General features: G+C 38.4%; 1 protein-coding gene across 24 annotated transcripts in view; it reads left to right on the top strand.

Annotated features, from left to right (window-relative positions):
• macf1a (microtubule actin crosslinking factor 1a) overlaps positions 1-22333 on the top strand; it is a 352243-nt gene that overhangs the window by 137660 nt on the left and 192250 nt on the right. For all 24 annotated transcript variants that reach the window (XM_087295922.2, XM_087295931.2, XM_087295932.2 and 21 more), the window contains one exon: positions 22065-22126. In XM_087295922.2, the coding sequence (XP_087152048.2) occupies positions 22065-22126 (62 nt within the window). The remainder of the gene's footprint in view (positions 1-22064; positions 22127-22333) is intronic.

Below are 22333 nucleotides of genomic sequence, written 5' to 3'. Positions count from 1 at the left end.
GATAGATAGATAGATAGATAGATAGATAGATAGATAGATAGATAGATAGATAGATAGATAGATAGATAGATAGATAGATAGATAGATAGATACATAGATAAAAGCAGTTTGAAAAAGGATAGATAGATAGATAGATAGTTTTGAGGTCACAAAGTTAGATCTATTGTTAAGTCAATGACAGTCTATTGCAGTAAAAGTCTATGGGACAGTTGTTGCTAGGGTGCAGTATCTGGTAGTTAGGGTGTGGCTAGAAAGTTAAAAGCTCATCAGTTATTGGCAGTTTGGTAGTCTGAGTTACATGAGCTCAGCCATTAGTCTGTATGACAGTGTGATGCAAAGTTATGAGCTCACAAAGTTTGATCCCATGTTAAGTCAATGAGAGTCTTTTGAATGGAAGTCTATGGGACAGTTTCTAGGGTCCAAAAGTGGTTGCTAGGGCGTGGCCAGAAAGTTAAAAGCTCATCAGTTATTGGCAGTTAGGTAGTCTGAGTTAAATGAGCCCAGTTAGAAGTCTGTGTGACAGTCTGATGCAGAGTTATGAGCTCACAAAGTTTAGTCCAATGTTAAGTCTATGGGATTTTTCCGACGGTCCCGGGACGTTTTTCGGAAAATCGAAAGTCGGATCAGTCGGAAAAGATATGGCATACCGAGTCAGAATAGTTTGGAGGTCTGGTGTGAGTTTGGTGGTCATAGCTCGAAAGCTCTAGGAGGAGATAGATTTTGAATTTTAGTCTCAGAAGAAGAAGAATAATATATAAAAAAAATAATAAGTTTAAATAGGATTTCAGTAGTCTGGCTTGTTTCTCAAGCCAGCCTAATAATAATAATAAGTTTAATAGGATAATAGTAGTCTGGCTTGCTACACAAGCCAGCCTAACTAGAATTGTACATTTCCTAAAGGAAATGTGAATGGGGTTTGCGTGGCAAATCGATGGGGTACAAAATGGTACTAAACTGGGCAATAGCACTGGAAAGGTAAGAAATGGTCAAATTCATGTGTTTATGTGGTTGCTAGGGTAATGTAAATGGTTGCTAGGTTGTGGCAACGCCTTTGTAATAGGTGAAGACAATAGAGATTTGATCAACCTGCATCAAAAGAGGCCAAACCCTGTCTTTCTACGATATTCCTGTGCTAAAATATGGCTTGTTTATGTTGTTATATGGTTGTTAGGGGGCCTAAAGTGGTGGCTAGGGGGCATTTACAAATATGTTATGTCGCTACTTAATACCGACTTGATAGGACGAGTAAAATGAGCCTACTCCCAAGCTTCTACGACTCTCTAATCTAGATATCAATGTCAGCCATTTTGTGTCCATGTTAAGTCTATGGGGATTTTGGGGGTTACTTTCTTGCCCCTCATGGGGGCAGTGTACCCCCACCCTCTCTGAAAAATCATAGCACACCTCTCCTCAACAGGCCGGTCGATTTGACACCTCACTCATCAGTCTAGGGCAAAAAATGCGGGCCGAGTTGCGCGCCGAAGGATTGAAAAAGTGAACAGTAATAGTAACACTAGAATTGTACATTTCCTAAAGGAAATGTGAATGGGGTTTGCGTGGCAAATCGATGGGGTACAATGTATTTGTTTTGGTTGCTAGGGTGTTCTGAATGGTTGCTAGGGTGTTCTGAGTGGTTGCTAAGGTGTTGCAAGGCGGTTGCTAAGGTGTCCTAAGTGGTTGCTAGGTGGTTGCTAGGCGGTTGCTAGGGTGTTCTAAGTGGTTGCTAGGTTGTTGCTAAGGTGTTGCTAGGCAGTTGCTAGGGTGTTCTAAGTGGTTGCTAGGTGGTTGCTAAGGTGTTGCTAGGCAGTTGCTAAGGTGTCCTGAGTGGTTGCTAGGTGGTTGCTAAGGTGTTGCTAGGCGGTTGCTAGGGTGTCCTGAGTGGTTGCTAGGTGGTTGCTAAGGTGTTGCTAGGCGGTTGCTAGGGTGTTCTGAGTGGTTGCTAGGTGGTTGCTAGGCGGTTGCTAGGGTGTTCTGAGTGGTTGCTAGGTGGTTGCTAAGGTGTTGCTAGGCGGTTGCTAAGGTGTCCTAAGTGGTTGCTAGGTGGTTGCTAAGGTGTTGCTAGGTGGTTGCTAGGGTATTCAAAGTGGTTGCTAAGGCGTTGCTAGGCGGTTGCTAGGGTGTCCTGAGTGGTCGCTAGGCCCTTACTAAGGCGTTACTAGGCGGTTGCTAGGTGGTTGCTAGGCGGTTGCTAGGGTAATTTGGGTGGTTGCTAGGCAGTTGCTAGGGTACCCTGGGTGGTTACTAGGCAAGCCTCACATACATGCCTGATGAAATATTTATACCTAGTAAGCATTTCTAGCAAGTTACAGTACTTGGCTAGTCAATATTAGCATGTAGCTAGTCACTGCTAGCATGTGTAGCATACAGGAAGTTCCGTTTGCTAGCATGAGTCAAACGAGCCAATCCCCAAGTCTCTACGATGTTCCGATGCTGAGATATAGCTGTTGATGAACGGTTGCTAGGGTACTCTGTTTTGTTGCTATGGGCGAGGTTGCAGAGTGAACTTGAATGTGGTTGGCATTCCAAGTCAAATGAGCCAACCCCCAAGTCAATAGGACACTGCTAGGCAAAGATATGCATGTAGACCAGTTACAATGGCAGTCTATGGGACCAGTTTGGGGGCGTGGCTTGTGAGCTTCATTATCATATTGAAAAGCTCATTGGTTGTCTTAGTCAGATGAGCCATCCCCCAAGTCAATAGGACACTGCTAAGCAAAGATATGCATGTAGACCAGTTACAATGGCAGTCTATGGGACCAGTTTGGGGGCGTGGCTTGTGAGCTTCATTATCATATTGAAAAGGTCATTGGTTGTCTGAGTCAGATGAGCCATCCCCCAAGTCAATAGGACACTGCTAAGCAAAGATATGCATGTAGACCAGTTACAATGGCAGTCTATGGGACCAGTTTGGGGGCGTGGCTTGTGAGCTTCATTATCATATTGAAAAGGTCATTGGTTGTCTGAGTCAGATGAGCCATCCCACAAGTCAATAGGACACTGCTAAGCAAAGATATGCATCCAGCCCTATTATAATAGAAGTCAATGGGATCAGTTTGGGGGCGTGGCTTGTGAGCTTCATTATCATAAAGTGATGCTGATTGGTTGTCTGAGTCAAATGAGCCCACCCCCATGTCTCTATGACACTCCTTTGTGATGTTATAGATGTGTGACCTTTATAATGGAAGTCAATGGGATGTGCAATGGGACGTCCCACCCCATGTTAAGTCAATGGGGCAGTTATTAAGGGTCTTCAAATGGTTTGGGGGGGTGTGGCTTGTAAGCTTCAAAATCATATTGAGATGCTGATTGGTTGCCTGAGACAAATAAGCCAACCCCCAAGTCAGTATGACACTGCCATGTACTGTGATTGACATATGACATTTATAATGGGAGTCAATGTAATGAATGGGAGTCAATGGGCAATGTAAAGTCAATGGGGACCACTTTGGGACGTCCTAGAGCCCCAGGGGTGCAACCTATACCCCCTTTCGGGTATGTTCTCACTTAGGCTGCAACCCCCTACAGATGTTGTGAATCCCATATTTCTATGAAATTTACAATGGACGCAGTGATTGGTTAAAGTTTGGCTCCATGTTAAGTCAATGGAGACTTTGGGACGTCCTAGCTCCCCAGGGGTACAACATTTACCGCCTTTCGGGGTGTGGTTTGAAGCCTCCTATAACCCTCTCGAGATGTCGCGAATCCCATGTCTCTACGATATTCACTGTTGGCGCTACGGCGATTTCCGGGAATAGTATCTACGAGTGTCTAGAAAATGAATGGGAGTCAATGGGCCAATGTAAGTCAATGGGAGCACTTTGGGACGTCCTAGAGCCCCAGGGGTGCAACTTATACCCCCTTGCGGGGTATGTTCTCACTTAGGCTGCAACCCCCTACAGATGCTGTGAATCCCATATTTCTATGAATTTCACACTTGGCGCTATAATCTGTCAAAGTTGGGCGTAATGTTGAGTCAATGCGTTTTGGGGGGTGGTTTTGGGGCCCCTGCGGGGCCCCAAAACCACCCACCCCTTATAAAAGTCATAGCACACCATTCCCGATAAAGCCGCACGATTTGAGCCCACTTTCAAGGGTCTGGGACGAAAGCTGCGGGACTAGTTACGCGCCGAAAAAGTGTACGGAAGAAGAAGAAGAAGAAGAAGGAAGAAGAAGAATAATAAACCACAATAGTAAGAATGGACTTTGCCTAAGGCAAACCCCATTAACTAGAATTGTACATTTCCTAAAGGAAATGTGAATGGGGTTTGCGTGGCAAATCGATGGGGTACAAAACAGTAGTAAACTGGGCAATAGAACAACATGCTAATCGAGTTGCTAGCATGATGCTAACATGATTAGCATGTAGCTAGCATGATGCTAATTGTGTTATCATCATGCTAGCAACATGCTAATCGACTTGCTAGCATCATGCTAATATGATTAGCATGTAGCTAGCATGATGCTAATCATGTTAGCATCATGCTAACAACATGCTAATCGAGTTGCTAGCATGATGCTAACATAATTAGCATGTAGCTAGCATGATGCTAATCGTGTTAGCATCATGCTAGCAAGATGCTAATCGACCTGCTAGCATCATGCTAATATGATTAGCATGTAGCTAGCATGATGCTAATCGTGTTAGCATCATGCTAACAACATGCTAATCGAGTTGCTAGCATCATGCTAACATGATTAGCATGTAGCTAGCGTTATGCTAATCGTGTTAGCATGATGCTAGCAACATGCTAATCGAGTTGCTAGCATCATGCTAGCAACAGTGCTAGGGTGCCCTGAGTGGTTGCTAGGTGGTTGCTAAGGCGTTGCTAGGTGGTTGCTAGGGTATTCTAAGTGGTTGCTAAGGTGTTGCTAGGCGGTTGCTAGGGTGTCCTGAGTGGTCGCTAGGCCCTTACTAAGGCATTACTAGGCGGTTGCTAGGTGGTTGCTAGGCGGTTGCTAGGGTAATTTGGGTGGTTGCTAGGCAGTTGCTAGGGTACCCTGAGTGGTTACTAGGCAAGCCTCACATACATGCCTGATAAAATATTTATACTTAGTAAGCATTTCTAGCTAGTTACAGTACATGGCTAGTCAATATTAGCATGTAGCTAGTCACTGCTAGCATGAGTAGCATATAGGAAGTTCCGTTTGCTAGCATGAGTCAAATGAGCCAATCCCCAAGTGTCTACGATGTTCCGATGCTGAGATATAGCTGTTGATGAATGGTTGCTAGGGTACTCTGTTTTGTTGCTATGGGCGAGGTTACAGAGTGAACTTGAATGTGGTTGGCTGTCTAAGTCAAATTTACCAACCCCCATGTCTCTATGACACTGCTATGTAAAGATATGCATCTAGACCAGTTACAATGGCAGTCTATGGGACCAGTTTGGGGGCGTGGCTTGTGAGCTTCATTATCATATTGAAAAGCTCATTGGTTGTCTGAGTCAGATGAGCCATCCCCCAAGTCAATAGGACACTGCTAAGCAAAGATATGCATGTAGGCCAGTTATAATGGCAGTCTATGGGACCAGTTTGGGGGCGTGGCTTGTGAGGTTCATTATCATATTGAGATGCTCATTGGTTGTCTGAGTCAAATGAGCCCACCCCCGTGTCTCTATGACACTCCTATGTAATGTTATAGATGTGTGACCTTTATAATGGAAGTCAATGGGATGTGCAATGGGACATCCCACCCCATGTTAAGTCAATGGGGCAGTTATTAAGGGTCTTTAAATGGTTTGGGGGGGCGTGGCTTGTGAGCTTCAAAATCATATTGAGATGCTGATTGGTTGCCTCAGTCAAGTAAGCCAACCCCCAAGTCTGTATGACACTGCTATGTACTGTGATTGACATGTGAGTCAAGAAATGAATGGGAGTCAATGGGCCATGTAAAGTCAATGGGGACCCCTTTGGGACGTCCTAGCACCCCAGGGGTACAACTTATGCCCCCTTTTGGGCTATGTTCTCATACAGGCTGCAAGCCCCTACAGATGTTGCGAATCCCATATTTCTACGAATTTCACACTTGGCGCTATAACGCGTTAAAGGTCGTCCCATTTCGCGGCGCGTTTAGTGCTCTCCTAGAAAAATGAATGGAAGTCAATGGGGCCAATGTAAGTCAATGGGAAAACTTTGGGACGTCCTAGAGCCCCAGGGGTGCAACTTATACCCCCTTGCGGGGTATGTTCTCACTTAGGCTGCAACCCCCTACAGATACTGTGAATCTCATATTTCCAGAAAATTCACACTCCGTACTGTGACTCGTCAAAGTTTGGCTCAATGTAAAGTCTATGGGACTTTTTTCGGAGGTTTTTTGGCCCCTCCGGGGCCAAAAAACCTCCGACCCCTTATAAAAGTCATAGCACACCATTCCCGATAAAACCGGACGATTTGACACCACTTTCAAGGGTGTGGGACAAAAGCTGCGGGACTAGTTACGCGCCGAAAAAGCGCACGGAAGATGGAAGAAGAATAATAATAATAAACCACAATAGTAAGAATGGACTTTGCCTATGGCAAACCCCATTAACTAGAATTGTACATTTCCTAAAGGAAATGTGAATGGGGTTTGCGTGGCAAATCGATGGGGTAAAATGCATCACTGTACTGGCCAAAAAGCAACAACATGCTAATCGAGGTTCTAGCAACATGCTAATATGATTAGCATGTAGCTAGCATGATACTAATAATGTTAGCATCATGCTAGCAACATGCTAATCGAGATGCTAGCATCATGCTAACATGATTAGCATGTAATTAGCATGATGCTAATCGTGTTAGCATCATGCTAGCAACATGCTAATCGAGTTGCTAGCATCATGCTAACTTGATTAGCATGTAGCTAGCATGATGCTAATCGTGTTAGCATCATGCTAGCAACATGCTAATCGAGTTGCTAGCATCATGCTAACATAATTAGCATGTAGCTAGCATGATGCTAATCGTGTTAGCATGATGCTAGCAACATGCTAATCGAGTTGCTAGCATCATGCTAGCAACAGTGCTAGGGTGCCCTGAGTGGTTGCTAGGTGGTTGCTAAGGTGTTCTGAGTGGTTGCTAGGCGGTTGCTAGGCGGTTGCTAGGGTATTCTAAGTGGTTGCTAAGGCGTTGCTAGGCGGTTGCTAGGGTGTCCTAAGTGGTTGCTAGGTGGTTGCTAAGGTGTTGCTAGGTGGTTGCTAGGGTATTCTGAGTGGTTGCTAAGGCGTTGCTAGGCGGTTGCTAGGGTGTCCTGAGTGGTCGCTAGGCCCTTACTAAGGCGTTACTAGGCGGTTGCTAGGTGGTTGCTAGGCGGTTGCTAGGGTAATTTGGGCAGTTACTAGGCAGTTGCTAGGGTACCCTGGGTGGTTACTAGGCAAGCCTCACATACATGCCTGATGAAATATTTATACTTAGTGAGCATTTCTAGCAAGTTACAGTACATGGCTAGTCAATATTAGCATGTAGCTAGTCACTGCTAGCATGTGTAGCATATAGGACGTTCCGTTTGCTAGCATGAGTCAAACGAGCCAATCCCCAAGTCTCTACGATGTTCCGATGCTGAGATATAGCTGTTGATGAACGGTTGCTAGGGTACTCTGTTTTGTTGCTATGGGCGAGGTTACAGAGTGAACTTGAATGTGGTTGGCTGTCCAAGTCAAATGAGCCAACCCCCAAGTCAATAGGACACTGCTAAGCAAAGATATGCATGTAGAGCAGTTATAATGGCAGTCTATGGGACCAGTTTGGGGGCGTGGCTTGTGAGATTCATTATCATATTGAGATGCTGATTGGTTGTCTGAGTCAGATGAGCCATCCCCCAAGCCAGTAGGACACTGCTAAGCAAAGATATGCATGTAGGGCAGTTATAATGGCAGTCTATGGGACCAGTTTGGGGGCGTGGCTTGTGAGCTTCATTATCATATTGAGATGCTCATTGGTTGTCTGAGTCAGATGAGCCATCCCACAAGTCAATAGGACACTGCTAAGCAAAGATATGCATCCAGCCCTATTATAATAGAAGTCAATGGGACCAATTTGGGGGCGTGGCTTGTGAGCTTCATTATCATATAGTGATGCTGATTGGTTGCCTGAGTCAAATGAGCCCACCCCCATGTCTCTATGACACTCCTATGTAATGTTATAGATGTGTGACCTTTATAATGGAAGTCAATGGGATCTGCAATGGGACGTCCCACCCCATGTTAAGTCAATGGGGCAGTTATTAAGGGTCTTTAAGTGGTTTGGGGGGGCGTGGCTTGTGAGCTTCAAAATCATATTGAGATGCTGATTGGTTGCCTCAGTCAAGTAAGCCAACCCCCAAGTCTGTATGACACTGCTATGTAATGTGATTGACATGTGAGTCAGAAATGAATGGGAGTCAATGGGCCATGTAAAGTCAATGGGGACCCCTTTGGGACGTCCTAGCACCCCAGGGGTACAACTTATACCCCTTTTTGGGGTATGTTCTCATACAGGCTGCAACCCCCTACAGATGTTGCGAGTCCCATATTTCTACGAATTTCACACTTGGCGCTATGACGCTTTAAAGGTCGTCCCATTTCGCGGCGCGTTTAGTGCTCTTCTAGAAAAATGAATGGGAGTCAATGGGCCAATGTAAGTCAATGGGAGCACTTTGGGACGTCCTAGAGCCCCAGGGGTGCAACTTATACCCCCTTGCGAGGTATGTTCTCACTTAGGCTGCAACCCCCTACAGATGTGGTGAATCCCATATTTCTATGAAATTCACACTCGGCGCTGTGATCCGTCAAAGTTCGGCTCAATGTTAAGTCTATGGGATTTTTGGGGGGGTTTTTTGGCCCCTGCGGGGCCAAAAAACCCCCCACCCCTTATAAAAGTCATAGCACACCATTCCCGATAAGACCGCACGATTTGAGGCCACTTTCAAGGGTCTGGGACGAAAGCTGCGGGACTAGTTACGCGCCGAAAAATAGGACGGAAGAAGGAAGAAGAAGAAGAAGAAGAAGAAGGAAGAAGAATAACTAGATTCTTAAAGTTTGAGAACAAACTTTGAGGCTGGCTTGTGAAAGCCTGACGGTAATAGTTTATTTAGTTTAAACAGTTTTAAAAAGTATGAAAATATAGATAGATAGATAGATAGATAGATAGATAGATAGATAGATAGATTAGCATATTATTAGCATGATTCTAGCGTGAAATAGCATGTTGTTAGCATGATTCTAGCATGAATTAGCATTTTACTAGCATGATTTTAGCATGAATTAGCATGTTGTTAGCATGTTACTAGCATGATTCTAGCATGAATTAGCATGTTGTTAGCATGATTCTAGCATGAATTAGCATGTTTTTAGAACGATTCCACTATGAATTAGCATGTTACTAGCATGATTTTAGCATGAATTAGCACGATTCTAGCATGAATTAACATGTTGTTAGCATGATTCTAGCATGAATTAGCATGTTACTAGCATGATTCTAGCATGATATAGCATGTTGTTAGCATGATTCTAGCATGAATTAGTATGTTACTAGCATGATTCTAGCATGAATTAGCATGTTACTAGCATGATTTTAGCATGAATTAGCATGTTGTTAGCATGATTCTAGCATGAATTAGCATTTGACTAGCATGATTCTAGCATGAATTAGCATTTGACTAGCATGATTCAAGCATGAATTAGCATGTTGCTAGCATGATTCTAGCATGAATTAGCATGATGTTAGCATGATTCTAGCATGAATTAGCATGTACCTAGTATGATTTTAACATGAATTAGCATGTTACTAGCAAGATTTTAGCATGATTTAGCACGATTCTAGCATGAATTAGCATGTTGTTAGCATGATTCTAGCATGAATTAGCATGTTACTAGCATGATTCTAGCATGAATTAGCATGTTGTTAGCATGATTCTTGCATGAATTAGTATGTTACTAGCATGATTCTAGCATGAATTAGCATGTTACTAGCATGATTCTAGCATGAATTAGCATGTTGTTAGCATGATTCTAGCATGAATTATCATGTGACTAGCTTGATTCTAGCATGAATTAGCATGTTGTTAGCATGATTCTAGCATGAATTAGCATGTTACTAGCATGACTCCAGCATGAATTAGCATGTTGTTAGCATGATTCTAACATGAATTAGCATGCTACTAGCATGAATCTAGCATGAATTAGCATGTTGTTAGCATGATTCTAACATGAATTAGCATGTTACTAGCATGATTCTAGCATAAATTAGCATGTTGTTAGCATGATTCTAGCATGAATTAGCATGTGACTAGCATGATTCTAGCATGAATTAGCATGTGACTAGCATGATTCTAGCATGAATTAGCATGTTGTTAGCATGATTCTAGCATGAATTAGCATGTTACTAGCATGACTCCAGCATGAATTAGCATGTTGTTAGCATGATTCTAACATGAATTAGCATGCTACTAGCATGAATCTAGCATGAATTAGCATGTTGTTAGCATGATTCTAACATGAATTAGCATGTTACTAGCATGATTCTAGCATGAATTGTCATGTGACTAGCATGATTCTAGCATGAATTAGCATGTGACTAGCATGATTCTAGCATGAATTAGCATGTGACTAGCATGATTCTAGCATGAATTAGCATGTAACTAGCATGATTCTAGCATGAATTAGCATGTTGTTAGCATGATGGATACATAGATAGATAGATAGAAAGAGGTAGATAGATAGATAGATAGATAGATAGATAGATAGATAGATAGATAGATAGATAGATAGATAGATAGATAGATAGATAGATAGATAGATAGATAGATTAAAGCAGTTTATAGATAGATAGATAGATAGATAGATAGATAGATAGATAGATAGATAGATAGATAGATAGATAGATTAAAGCAGTTTATAGATAGATAGATAGATAGATAGATAGATAGATAGATAGATAGATAGATAGATAGATAGATAGATAGATAGATAGATAGATAGATAGATAAATAGATAAATAGATAGATAGATTAAAGCAGTTTATAGATAGATAGATAGATAGATAGATAGATAGATAGATAGATAGATAGATAGATAGATAGATAGATAGATAGATAGATAGATAGATAGATAGATTAAAGCAGTTTATAGATAGATAGATAGATAGATAGATAGATAGATAGATAGATAGATAGATAGATAGATAGATAGATAGATAGATAGATAGATAGATAGATAGATAGATATAGATTAAAGCAGTTTATAGATAGATAGATAGATAGATAGATAGATAGATAGATAGATAGATAGATAGATAGATAGATAGATAGATAGATAGATAGATAGATAGATAGATAGATAGATTAAAGCAGTTTATAGATAGATAGATAGATAGATAGATAGATAGATAGATAGATAGATAGATAGATAGATAGATAGATAGATAGATAGATAGATAAATAGATAGATTAAAGCAGTTTATAGATAGATAGATAGATAGATAGATAGATAGATAGATAGATAGATAGATAGATAGATAGATAGATAGATAGATAGATAGATAGATAGATAGATAGATAGATAGATTAAAGCAGTTTATAGATAGATAGATAGATAGATAGATAGATAGATAGATAGATAGATAGATAGATAGATAGATAGATAGATAGATAGATAGATAGATATAGATTAAAGCAGTTTATAGATAGATAGATAGATAGATAGATAGATAGATAGATAGATAGATAGATAGATAGATAGATAGATAGATAGATAGATAGATAGATAGATAGATAGATTAAAGCAGTTTATAGATAGATAGATAGATAGATAGATAGATAGATAGATAGATAGATAGATAGATAGATAGATAGATAGATAGATAGATAGATAGATAGATAGATAGATAGATAGATAGATTAAAGTAGTTTATAGATAGATAGATAGATAGATAGATAGATAGATAGATAGATAGATAGATAGATAGATAGATAGATAGATAGATAGATAGATAGATAGATAGATAGATAGATTAAAGCAGTTTATAGATAGATAGATAGATAGATAGATAGATAGATAGATAGATAGATAGATAGATAGATAGATAGATAGATAGATAGATAGATAGATTAAAGTAGTTTATAGATAGATAGATAGATAGATAGATAGATAGATAGATAGATAGATAGATAGATAGATAGATAGATAGATAGATAGATAGATAGATAGATAGATAGATAAAAGCAGTTTGAAAAAGGATAGATAGATAGTTTTGAGGTCACAAAGTTAGATCTATTGTTAAGTCAATGACAGTCTTTTGCAATAAAAGTCTATGGGACTGTTGTTGCTAGGGTGCAGTATCTGGTAGTTAGGGTGTGGCTAGAAAGTTAAAAGCTCTTCAGTTATTGGCAGTTTGGTAGTCTAAGTTAAATGAGCTCAGCCATTAGTCTGGTGGACAGTCTGATTGAGAGTTATGAGCTCACAAAGTTTGATCCCATGTTAAGTCAATGAGAGTCTTTTGAATGGAAGTCTATGGGACAGTTTCTAAGGTCCAAAAGTGGTTGCTAGGGCGTGGCCAGAAAGTTAAAACCTCATCAGTTATTGGCAGTTAGGTAGTCTGAGTTAAATGAGCCCAGTTAGAAGTCTGTGTGACAGTCTGATGCAGAGTTATGAGGTCACAAAGTTTGGTCCAATGTTAAGTCTATGGGATTTTTCCGACGGTCCCGGGACGTTTTTCGGAAAATCGAATATCGGATCAGTCGGAAAAGATATGGCATACCGAGTCAGAATAGTTTGGAGGTCTGGTGTGAGTTTGGTGGTCATAGCTCGAAAGCTCTAGGAGGAGATAGATTTTGAATTTTAGTCTCAGAAGAAGAAGAATAATATATAAAAAAAATAATAAGTTTAAATAGGATTTCAGTAGTCTGGCTTGTTTCTCAAGCCAGCCTAATAATATACTAGATTATTAAAGTTCGTCGAGACAAACTTTAGGCTGGCTTGAGAAAGTCTGTTGGAAATAGTTTGTTTAATTTAAACAGTTTTAAAAAGTATGAAACGAAGATAGATAGATAGATAGATAGATAGATAGATAGATAGATAGATAGATAGATAGATAGATAGATAGATAGATAGATAGATAGATAGATAGATAGATAGATAGATAGATAGATAAAAACAGTTTATAGATAGATAGATAGATAGATAGATAGATAGATAGATAGATAGATAGATAGATAGATAGATAGATAGATAGATAAAAACAGTTTATAGATAGATAGATAGATAGATAGATAGATAGATAGATAGATAGATAGATAGATAGATAGATAGATAGATAGATAGATAGATAGATAGATAGATAAAAACAGTTTATAGATAGATAGATAGATAGATAGATAGATAGATAGATAGATAGATAGATAGATAGATAGATAGATAGATAGATAGATAGATAGATAGATAGATAGATAAAAACAGTTTATAGATAGATAGATAGATAGATAGATAGATAGATAGATAGATAGATAGATAGATAGATAGATAGATAGATAGATAGATAGAAGATAAAAGCAGTTTGAAAAAGGATAGATAGATAGATAGTTTTGAGGTCACAAAGTTAGATCTATTGTTAAGTCAATGACAGTCTTTTGCAATAAAAGTCTATGGGACAGTTGTTGCTAGGGTGCAGTATCTGGTAGTTAGGGTGTGGCTAGAAAGTTAAAAGCTCATCAGTGATTGGCAGTTTGGTAGTCTGAGTTAAATCAGCTCAGCCATTAGTCTGTATGACAGTCTGATGCAGAGTTATGAGCTCACAAATTTTGATCCCATGTTAAGTCAATGAGAGTCCTTTGAATGGAAGTCTATGGGACAGTTTCTAGGGTCCAAAAGTGGTTGCTAGGGCGTGGCCAGAAAGTTAAAACCTCATCAGTTATTGGCAGTTAGGTAGTCTGAGTTAAATGAGCCTATTAGAAGTCTGTGTGACAGTCTGACGCAGAGTTATAAGGTCACAAAGTTTGGTCCAATGTTAAGTCTATGGGATTTTTCCGACGGTCCCGGGACGTTTTTCGGAAAATCGAAAGTCGGATCAGTCGGAAAAGATATGGCATACCGAGTCAGAATAGTTTGGAGGTCTGGTGTGAGTTTGGGGGTCATAGCTCGAAAGCTCTAGGAGGAGATAGATTTTGAATTTTAGTCTCAGAAGAAGAAGAATAATATATAAAAAAAATAACTAGACAGTAAAGTTCGTCGAGACAAACTTTGAGGCTGGCTTGACAAAGCCTGTTGGTAATAGTTTATTTAGTTTAAAAACAGTTTGAAAAATTATAAGTAGCATGTTATTAACATGATTCTAGCATGAATTAGCATGATTCTAGCATGGATTAGCATGTTGTTAGCTTGAGTGTAGTACAAATTAGCATGTTATTAGCATGATTCTAGTATGAATTAGCATGTTATTAGCATGATTCTAGCATGAATTAGCTTGTTACTAGCATGATTCTAGAATAAATTAGCATGTCACTAGCATGATTTTAGTATGAATTAGCATGCTACTAGCATGATTCTAGTATGAATTAACATGTTACTAGCATGATTCTAGCATGAATTAGCATGTTACTAGCATGATTCTAGCATGAATTGGCCTGTTACTAGCATGATTCTAGTATGAATTAGCATGTTACTCGCATGATTCTAGCATGAATTTGCATGTTATTAGCATGATTCTAGTATGAATTAGCATGTTACTAGCATGATTCTAGCATGAATTAGCATGTTACTAGCATGATTCTAGCGTGACTTAGCATGTTGTTAGCATGATTCTATCATGCATTAGCATATTACTAGCATGATTCTGGTATAAATTAGCATGTTACTAGCATGAATCTAGCATGAATTAGCATGTTACTAGCATGATTCTAGCATGAATTAGCATGTTATTAGCATGATTCTAGTATGAATTAGCATGTTACTAGCATGATTCTAGCATGAATTAGCATGTTACTAGCATGATTCTAGCGTGACTTAGCATGTTGTTAGCATGATTCTATCATGCATTAGCATGTTACTAGCATGATTCTGGTATAAATTAGCATGTTACTAGCATGAATCTAGCATGAATTAGCATGTTACTAGCATGATTCTAGCATGAATTAGCATGTTACTAGCATGATTCTAGCATGAATTAGCATGTTACTAGCATGATTCTATCATGAATTAGCATGTTATTAGCAAAATTCTAGTATAAATTAGCGTGTTATTAGCATAATTGTAGTATGAATTAGCATGTTACTAACATGATTTTAGTATGAATTAGCATGTCACATAGCATGCTTAGGTGGTTGCTAGGGTATTCTGAGTGGTTGCTAAGTCGTTGCAAGGCAGTTGCTAGGGTGTCCTGAGTGGTTGCTAGGTGGTTGCTAAGATGTTGCTAGGCGGTTGCTAAGGTGTCCTGAGTGGTTGCTAGGCGGTTGCTATGGTGTTGCTAGGTGGTTGCCATGGTGTTCTGAGTGGTTGCTAGGTGGTTGCTAAGGTGTTGCTAGGTGGTTGCTAGGGTGTTCTGAGTGGTTGCTAAAGTGTTGCTAGGTGGTTGCTAAGGTGTCCTAAGTGGTTGCTAGGCGGTTGCTAAGGTGTTGCTAGGTGGTTGCTAGGGTATTCTGAGTGGTTGCTAAGGCGTTGCTAGGCGGTTGCTAGGGTGTCCTAAGTGGTTGCTAGGTGGTTGCTAAGGTGTTGCTAGGTAGTTGCTAGGGTGTTCTGGGTGGTTGCTAAGGCGTTGGTAGGCGGTTGCTAGGGTGTCCTGAGTGGTCACTAGGCCCTTACTAAGGCATTACTAGGCCGTTGCTAGGCGGTTGCTAGGGTAATTTGGGCGGTTGCTAGGGTAATTTGGGTGGTTGCTAGGCAGTTGCCAGGGTACCCTGGGTGGTTACTAGGCAAGCCTCACATACATGCTTGATAAAACATTTATACTTAGTAAGCATTTTTAGCAAGTTACAGTACTTGGCTAGTCAATATTAGCATGTAGCTAGTCACTGCTAGCATGTGTAGCATATAGGAAGTTCCGTTTGCTAGCATGAGTCAAACGAGCCAATCCCCAAATCTCTACGATGTTCTGATGCTTATATATAGCTGTTGATAAATGGTTGCTAGGGTAATCTGTTTTGTAGCTATGGGCGAGGTTACAGAGTGAACTTGAATGTGGTTGGCTGTCTAAGTCAAATGAACCAAGCCCCATGTCTGTATGACACTGCTATGCAAAGATATGCATCTAGGCCCTTTTTTAATAGAAGTCTATGGAATCAATTTGGGGGCGTGGCTTGTGAGCTTCATTATCATATTGAGATGCTCATTGGTTGTCTGAGTCAGATGAGCCATCCCCCAAGTCAATAGGACATTGCTAAGCAAAGATATGCATGTAGGCCAGTTATAATGGCAGTCTATGGGATCAGTTTGGGGGCGTGGCTTGTGAGCATCATTATCATATTGAGATGCTTATTTGTTGTCTGAGTCCAATGAGCCAACCCCTAAGTCTATAGGACATTGCTATGCAAAGATATGCATGTAGACCAGTTATAAAACCATAGTTGGTATAGTTTATTTAGTTTAAAAAAGTTTGAAAAAAGTATAGATAGATAGATAGACAGATTCTAGTATGAATTAGCATGTTATTAGCATGATTCCAGTATGAATTAGCATGTCATTAGCATGATTAGCATATGAGTAGCATGTTGCTAGCATGATTGGTATGCCATTAGCATGTTAGGATTATTAGTATTTGATAACACAGCTAAGTACAGTCTATGGAGCAGTTGCTAGGGTGCAGTATGTGGTAGTTAGGGGTGTGGCTAGAAAGTTAAAAGCTCATCAGTTATTGGCAGTTTGGTAGTTTGAGTTAAATGAGCTCAGCCATTAGTCTGTATGACAGTCTGATGCAGAGTTATGAGCTCACAAAGTTTGATCCAATATAAAGTCAATGACAGTCTTTTATAATAGAAGTCTATTGGACAGTTGCTAGGGTGCAGTATGTGGTAGTTAGGGGTGTGGCCAGAAAGTTAAAAGCTCATTAGTTATTGGCAGTTTGGTAGTCTGAGTTAAATGAGCTCAGCCATTAGTCTGTAGGACAGTCTGATGCAGAGTTATGAGCTCACAAAGTTTGATCCCATGTTAAGTCAATGAGAGTCTTTTGAATGAAAGTCTATGGGACAGTTACTAGGGTCCAAAAGTGGTTGCTAGGGCGTGGCTAGAAAGTTTAAAGGTGATCAGTTATTGGCAGTTTGATAGTCTGAGTTAAATGAGCCCAGTTAGAAGTCTGTGCGACAGTCTGACGCAGAGTTATGAAGTCACAAAGTTTGATCCAATGTTAAGCTTATGGGATTTTTCCGACAGTCCCGGGACGTTTTTCGGAAAACCGAAAGTCGGATCAGTCGGAAAAGATATGGCATACCGAGTCAGACCAGTTTGGAGGTCTGGTGTAAGTTTGGTGGTCATAGCTTGAAAGCTCAAGGAGGAGATAGAGTCAGAAATTTAGTCTCAGAAGAAGAATAATAATAGATAAAAATAATAATAATAAGTTTAAATAGCATAACAGTAGTCTGGCTTTGACAAGCCAGCCTAATAAGTTTAAATAGGATTTCAGTAGTCTGGCTTGTTTCTCAAGCCAGCCTAATAAACCAGGCACAATAGTAAGAATGGACTTTGCCTATGGCAAACCCCATTAATAATATTAAGTTTAATAGGATAACAGTAGTCTGGCTTGCTACACAAGCCAGCCTAATAATAATAAAAGCGCAGATGAGATGTGGTGAATACTGATCCGCCAGCTGAGACCAATCAATTGTTTTCGGAGAGGGTGCCTGAATGTCAATGTGTTGCATTCACTGCGTTTTCAGCGCAAATGTTCGCTAAATGTAAAATCTAAAACTGTACACATCATCGCTAAAGATGCTCACCTTTACTAAGTTTACACTGAAACTGCGGCTCATTAAAAAGAGCGGTATTGCGCCGGTGGTCATCGTGAGAATCCTGCTCATATATTGGTCTGGCTGACTCGCCTGCTTTATTCCACAAACACAGAAAAATGAAGATCAGCTCATAACAAGACCGAGCATTTTTAATGACACAAACCAAAAACGAAACCTTTAAAGAGTGGCAGAAGTCAGACTTTTCTTACTTTCTTTTGTCATTCTTTCTTGAGATGTATATTATTTTGCTATTTTGTTACTGATGACTGTTTTGCAGCTTTCAGTATTGAATTGAATGATTTATTATAGTCTTTCATTTGTTTTGTAGCAGAAATATTATTTATTAAATTGACATGCGGATAAAAACAATAGTGCAAAATCAATATTTCTTACTGTAATGCTCCATTTTTGTTTGATGCAAACCATAAATTTATTTTTCATAAAGTAACAGACTTTATAGCAGATAACTCACATTCAAGCTAATTCAAGGCAGCATCATAATTGGAAATGTAATTCATTGTTACTATTATTGTCATTTTCATCATCAATAATATTCTGTAATTATTAGACATACATTTTGGAATTATTGCACACAAATAATAATGTCATCTCAGCATTAGTTGGATAGTTGTTTCTGGTTTTTGGAAGCACTGGTGCTACTAAGTAAAACAGTTAATTTCGAGCCCTGTTACTATATATCTTGTTGTAAATAAAAAAGTAAACATATTCGTATCAGCTTTGCCAATGGTAGGTAAAAGGGGAGTGGCCATTAAACAACTAGTGAAACATCGTGACGAAATGTCAGGCCTGTAGCCTATACTATCTGAAAAGAGATGAGTGGAGTGTCAGAACCAGACGGAGAGACAGAGGCCACTGTAGAGGAAACTGCAGCAGGGCATTGACATGGAGCTAGATGGCTACCTGCTGATGGTAACGGCTGACAGTGACTCTGATCCACTGGAGTGGTGGCGTCTCCAATGTTCCCTCTTCCCGCGCATTAGCCACCTGGCTAAAAAATCACAGCCACAAGCTCACCCTCCTAGCGTGCATTCAGCACAGGGGGCAATATTGTAACAAGCTGCAGGGCATCACTGAAGCCAGAAAATGTTGACAGGCTGGTGTTCCTGGCAAAGTCAAAGTCAAACTTGAATGTCTAGTTTCATCAGAGTTCAGATGAAGAGAGAGTTAGTTTTTGTGAAAAGTACACATTATAACACTGTTCTTGTGTTGTTACAATGCTCATTTTTGTTTTGTTGTACACTGTTAAATAAGATCTTTAGGGTATTTGCAAAATAAATATGTTGAGAATGCAAAATACTCTCCCATGTCCCTTTTTGATAAAGATACCTACTATTTACTTATTATAGTTTTAAAAATATTAACTTTATTCACATACTGAAGGGACAGGACAGGCTACTCCTCCCAAAATGTACCAAAAAAAAAAGAAGCTTATTATACTGTGATATTATACCATCACCGTTAAAGAGAAATACCGTGATATAAATTTTAGGTCATATTGCCCACCCCTATATATATATATTTATATATATATAATATTTTAAAGTCGAATGCTGACAATATGCATTTCTTAGACAAAATTAAACAATACATACTATTTAGAACTATTTTCCATTTTGTATATTTACATAGAGAGCCCTTGTAAATGCATAGAGACCCCTTTCTGATTGTGAATCAGTTTGGGTGTAGTGTATGATATAATTATGTATGGCCTATATAAATCCACATTACTTACTCACATATTTTTATAAAACAGTAGAGTACCAAACTGAATTTTCTTGATGCAAATTTGCATTATTCTAGCCTTCAGATAATGGTGTGATTAAATGCTATATATTTAAGTCGCATTGAATAATGCATTGTCACATTTACGTACGGTATTGTTCAGGTTTTTTTATTTTTACTCTGATTACTCGTTGTTTTACATTTATGGAGTCTTTACACACATTTCTATATTTCCTTCTTTCAGATGTGGCTCGTGCATGTTTTAAGTGTCCATTTTAAAATCTAATCAATTCTAATCAAATTTGTCTCTATTTTACAGTTGAAGTCAGAATTATTAGCCCCACTGAATTATTATCCTCCCTGAATCATTTAATTTTAATTAATTTCTGTTTAACGGAAAGAAGATTTTTTCATTTTTTCACATTTCTTGACATAATAGTTTTAATTACTCATTTCTAATAACTTATTTATTTTCTCTTTGCCATGATGACAGTAAATAATATTTCACTAGAAATTTTTCAAGACACTTCTATACAGCTTAAAGTGAAATTTTAAAGGCTTAACTAGGTTAATTAGGTTTACTAGGCAGGTTAGGGTAATTAGGCAAGTTATTGTATATCGATGGCTTGTTCTGTATACTATCGAAAAAAATATATAGCTTAAAATTACCTTAACTTGACCTTAAAATGGTGTTTAAAATTAAAAACTGCTTTTATTCTAGCCGAAATAAAACAAATAAGACTTTCTCTAGAAGAAAAAAAGAATTATCAGACACTGTGGAAATTTCCTTGCTCTAGTGAACTTCATTTGGGAAATATTTAAAAGAGAAAAAAATTTAAAGGGGGGCTAATAATTCTGACTTCAACTGTATATGCATTCATGTACAAAACACAGCAATTTTTAGAGTCAGAGTTTCTGTGTGTGCTTATCAGCGTAAGTGGGCTGTCTGCACCACATGGTTGCTTAGTAGTGCTCTCCATAGCAACCACATCAACTCTAGACTCAGTACTAGGCCAAAGAAAGAGGGTGATAAATGTGTAACTCATAAAACAGCAGGACCGTGTGATTAATTTCCATTCTGTGTTTGACTGCGTCACCGCTCTGCAATGTTAAGGATAAGAAACACAACAGCTCACGGTTCAAAGCATCCTACCCATAATTCCTTGTTTGCATTTGTATTTAGACAGTGCTTGCATTCTTGGCATGGGTGTCAGATCAGGACTGTTATCTCAGCATTGATTTTGACCACTTCTAAAGAATTAGATAAGATTGAAGACATCATTTATGAGTGATTTTGTCAGTCTCCTGAATGTTGGAGTATAGTTGTGGAGAATATAGGTCAGGTGACAATGTAATGAACCGATTAAGTGGTCTTTTTATAAACTTTCAGCCTAGTTTCTAATTTTACCAAACCTCTGCAAATGAAGCTAATATATCGCTGCTAGTATATCATTTTCCTGCAGTTTGTTTTATATTGTTGAATTTTGGATTTCAGTTTATAACTTGGCTTTCTGAACTGTTTTACTTTATATAAATATTATAATGCTCTGTTTTGTTTGTCATTATTTTATTGTCGTCGTAATATTTGAAGCTAAAATAAAAATGCAGAGTAAATTGGGCAAACTGAGCCTTTATTTAATTTATTATTAAATTTATATAAAATTATGTATTTTATTTTAAATATTTATAAATGTTTTTTTTTAAGTTAGGGATACGTATTTTATTGAATGGTATTTAATTTAGTTTCATTTCATTTTATTGTATTTATTTAATTTTTTATTTTATTTAATTTTAACAAATTTTTATTTTTAAGATCATTTTTATTTTGTTTTATTTTATTTTTAATTTAATTTTAATTTAATTTGATTTTTTCATTTAAGTTCATTTTATTTTATCTACTTTTAGTTTTGATTTTATTTCATTTTATTTTTAAAAACTGTTTTTAATTCAATTAAAAATGTTTTTATTTTTATTTAAGTTCAGTTTTATTTCATTTAGTTTTAGTTTTATTTTATTTGTTTATTTATTTAAATGTAATTATTTTTAGTTAAAAAAATTATTTTAGCTTTTAATTTAAGTTCTTTTTTAATTGTAGTTAATTTAAAAGATTTTTTATTTGTTTGTTTATTTTAATTTAAATTTAATTTAATTTAATTTTTTATTCTATTTATTTCATTTAACTTTTATTTTATTGCCTTACTATAAATATCATGGCTTTCTTTTAAATGTTTTTGATCATTAATACACTATTAGGAATTTTCTACTTTTAAATTCAGACTGTTTGAATCATGACTGGAGGGATGCTTGAACCACAGAGCCATATGATTGTGCTGTAGTCTTCCTCCTGCGTTACATAATTAACTCAATCTCTTTTCCTCCCCCGTCTTGTCTCTTCTTCTTGTTTTCTGCTGTTTCCTCCTCTCTATCTCTCTCTTCTCAGATGAACGAGACCGGGTGCAAAAGAAAACTTTCACAAAATGGGTCAACAAACATCTCATAAAGGTACAGTCCAACACGCTGGTTATTTTTGTCCTTTCTGCTGCCCTGCATGATGATAAGGCCTGCTGGCTACTTGGCCCCAGTCCCACTAAAGACACAGTGTGTGTGTCACACACACACACACACACACACACACACACACACACACACACACACACACACACACACACACACACACATCTATACGAACAGCCATTTTTATGGGGGCTT

The sequence above is a fragment of the Danio rerio genome, chromosome 19 (assembly GCF_052040795.2).
Source record: "Danio rerio strain M-AB ecotype USA chromosome 19, GRCz13ab, whole genome shotgun sequence".
Classification (NCBI taxonomy): domain Eukaryota; kingdom Metazoa; phylum Chordata; class Actinopteri; order Cypriniformes; family Danionidae; genus Danio; species Danio rerio.
The sequence above is the reverse complement of the archived record's forward strand: the minus strand, read 5'-3'. Positions and strand labels throughout refer to the sequence as shown.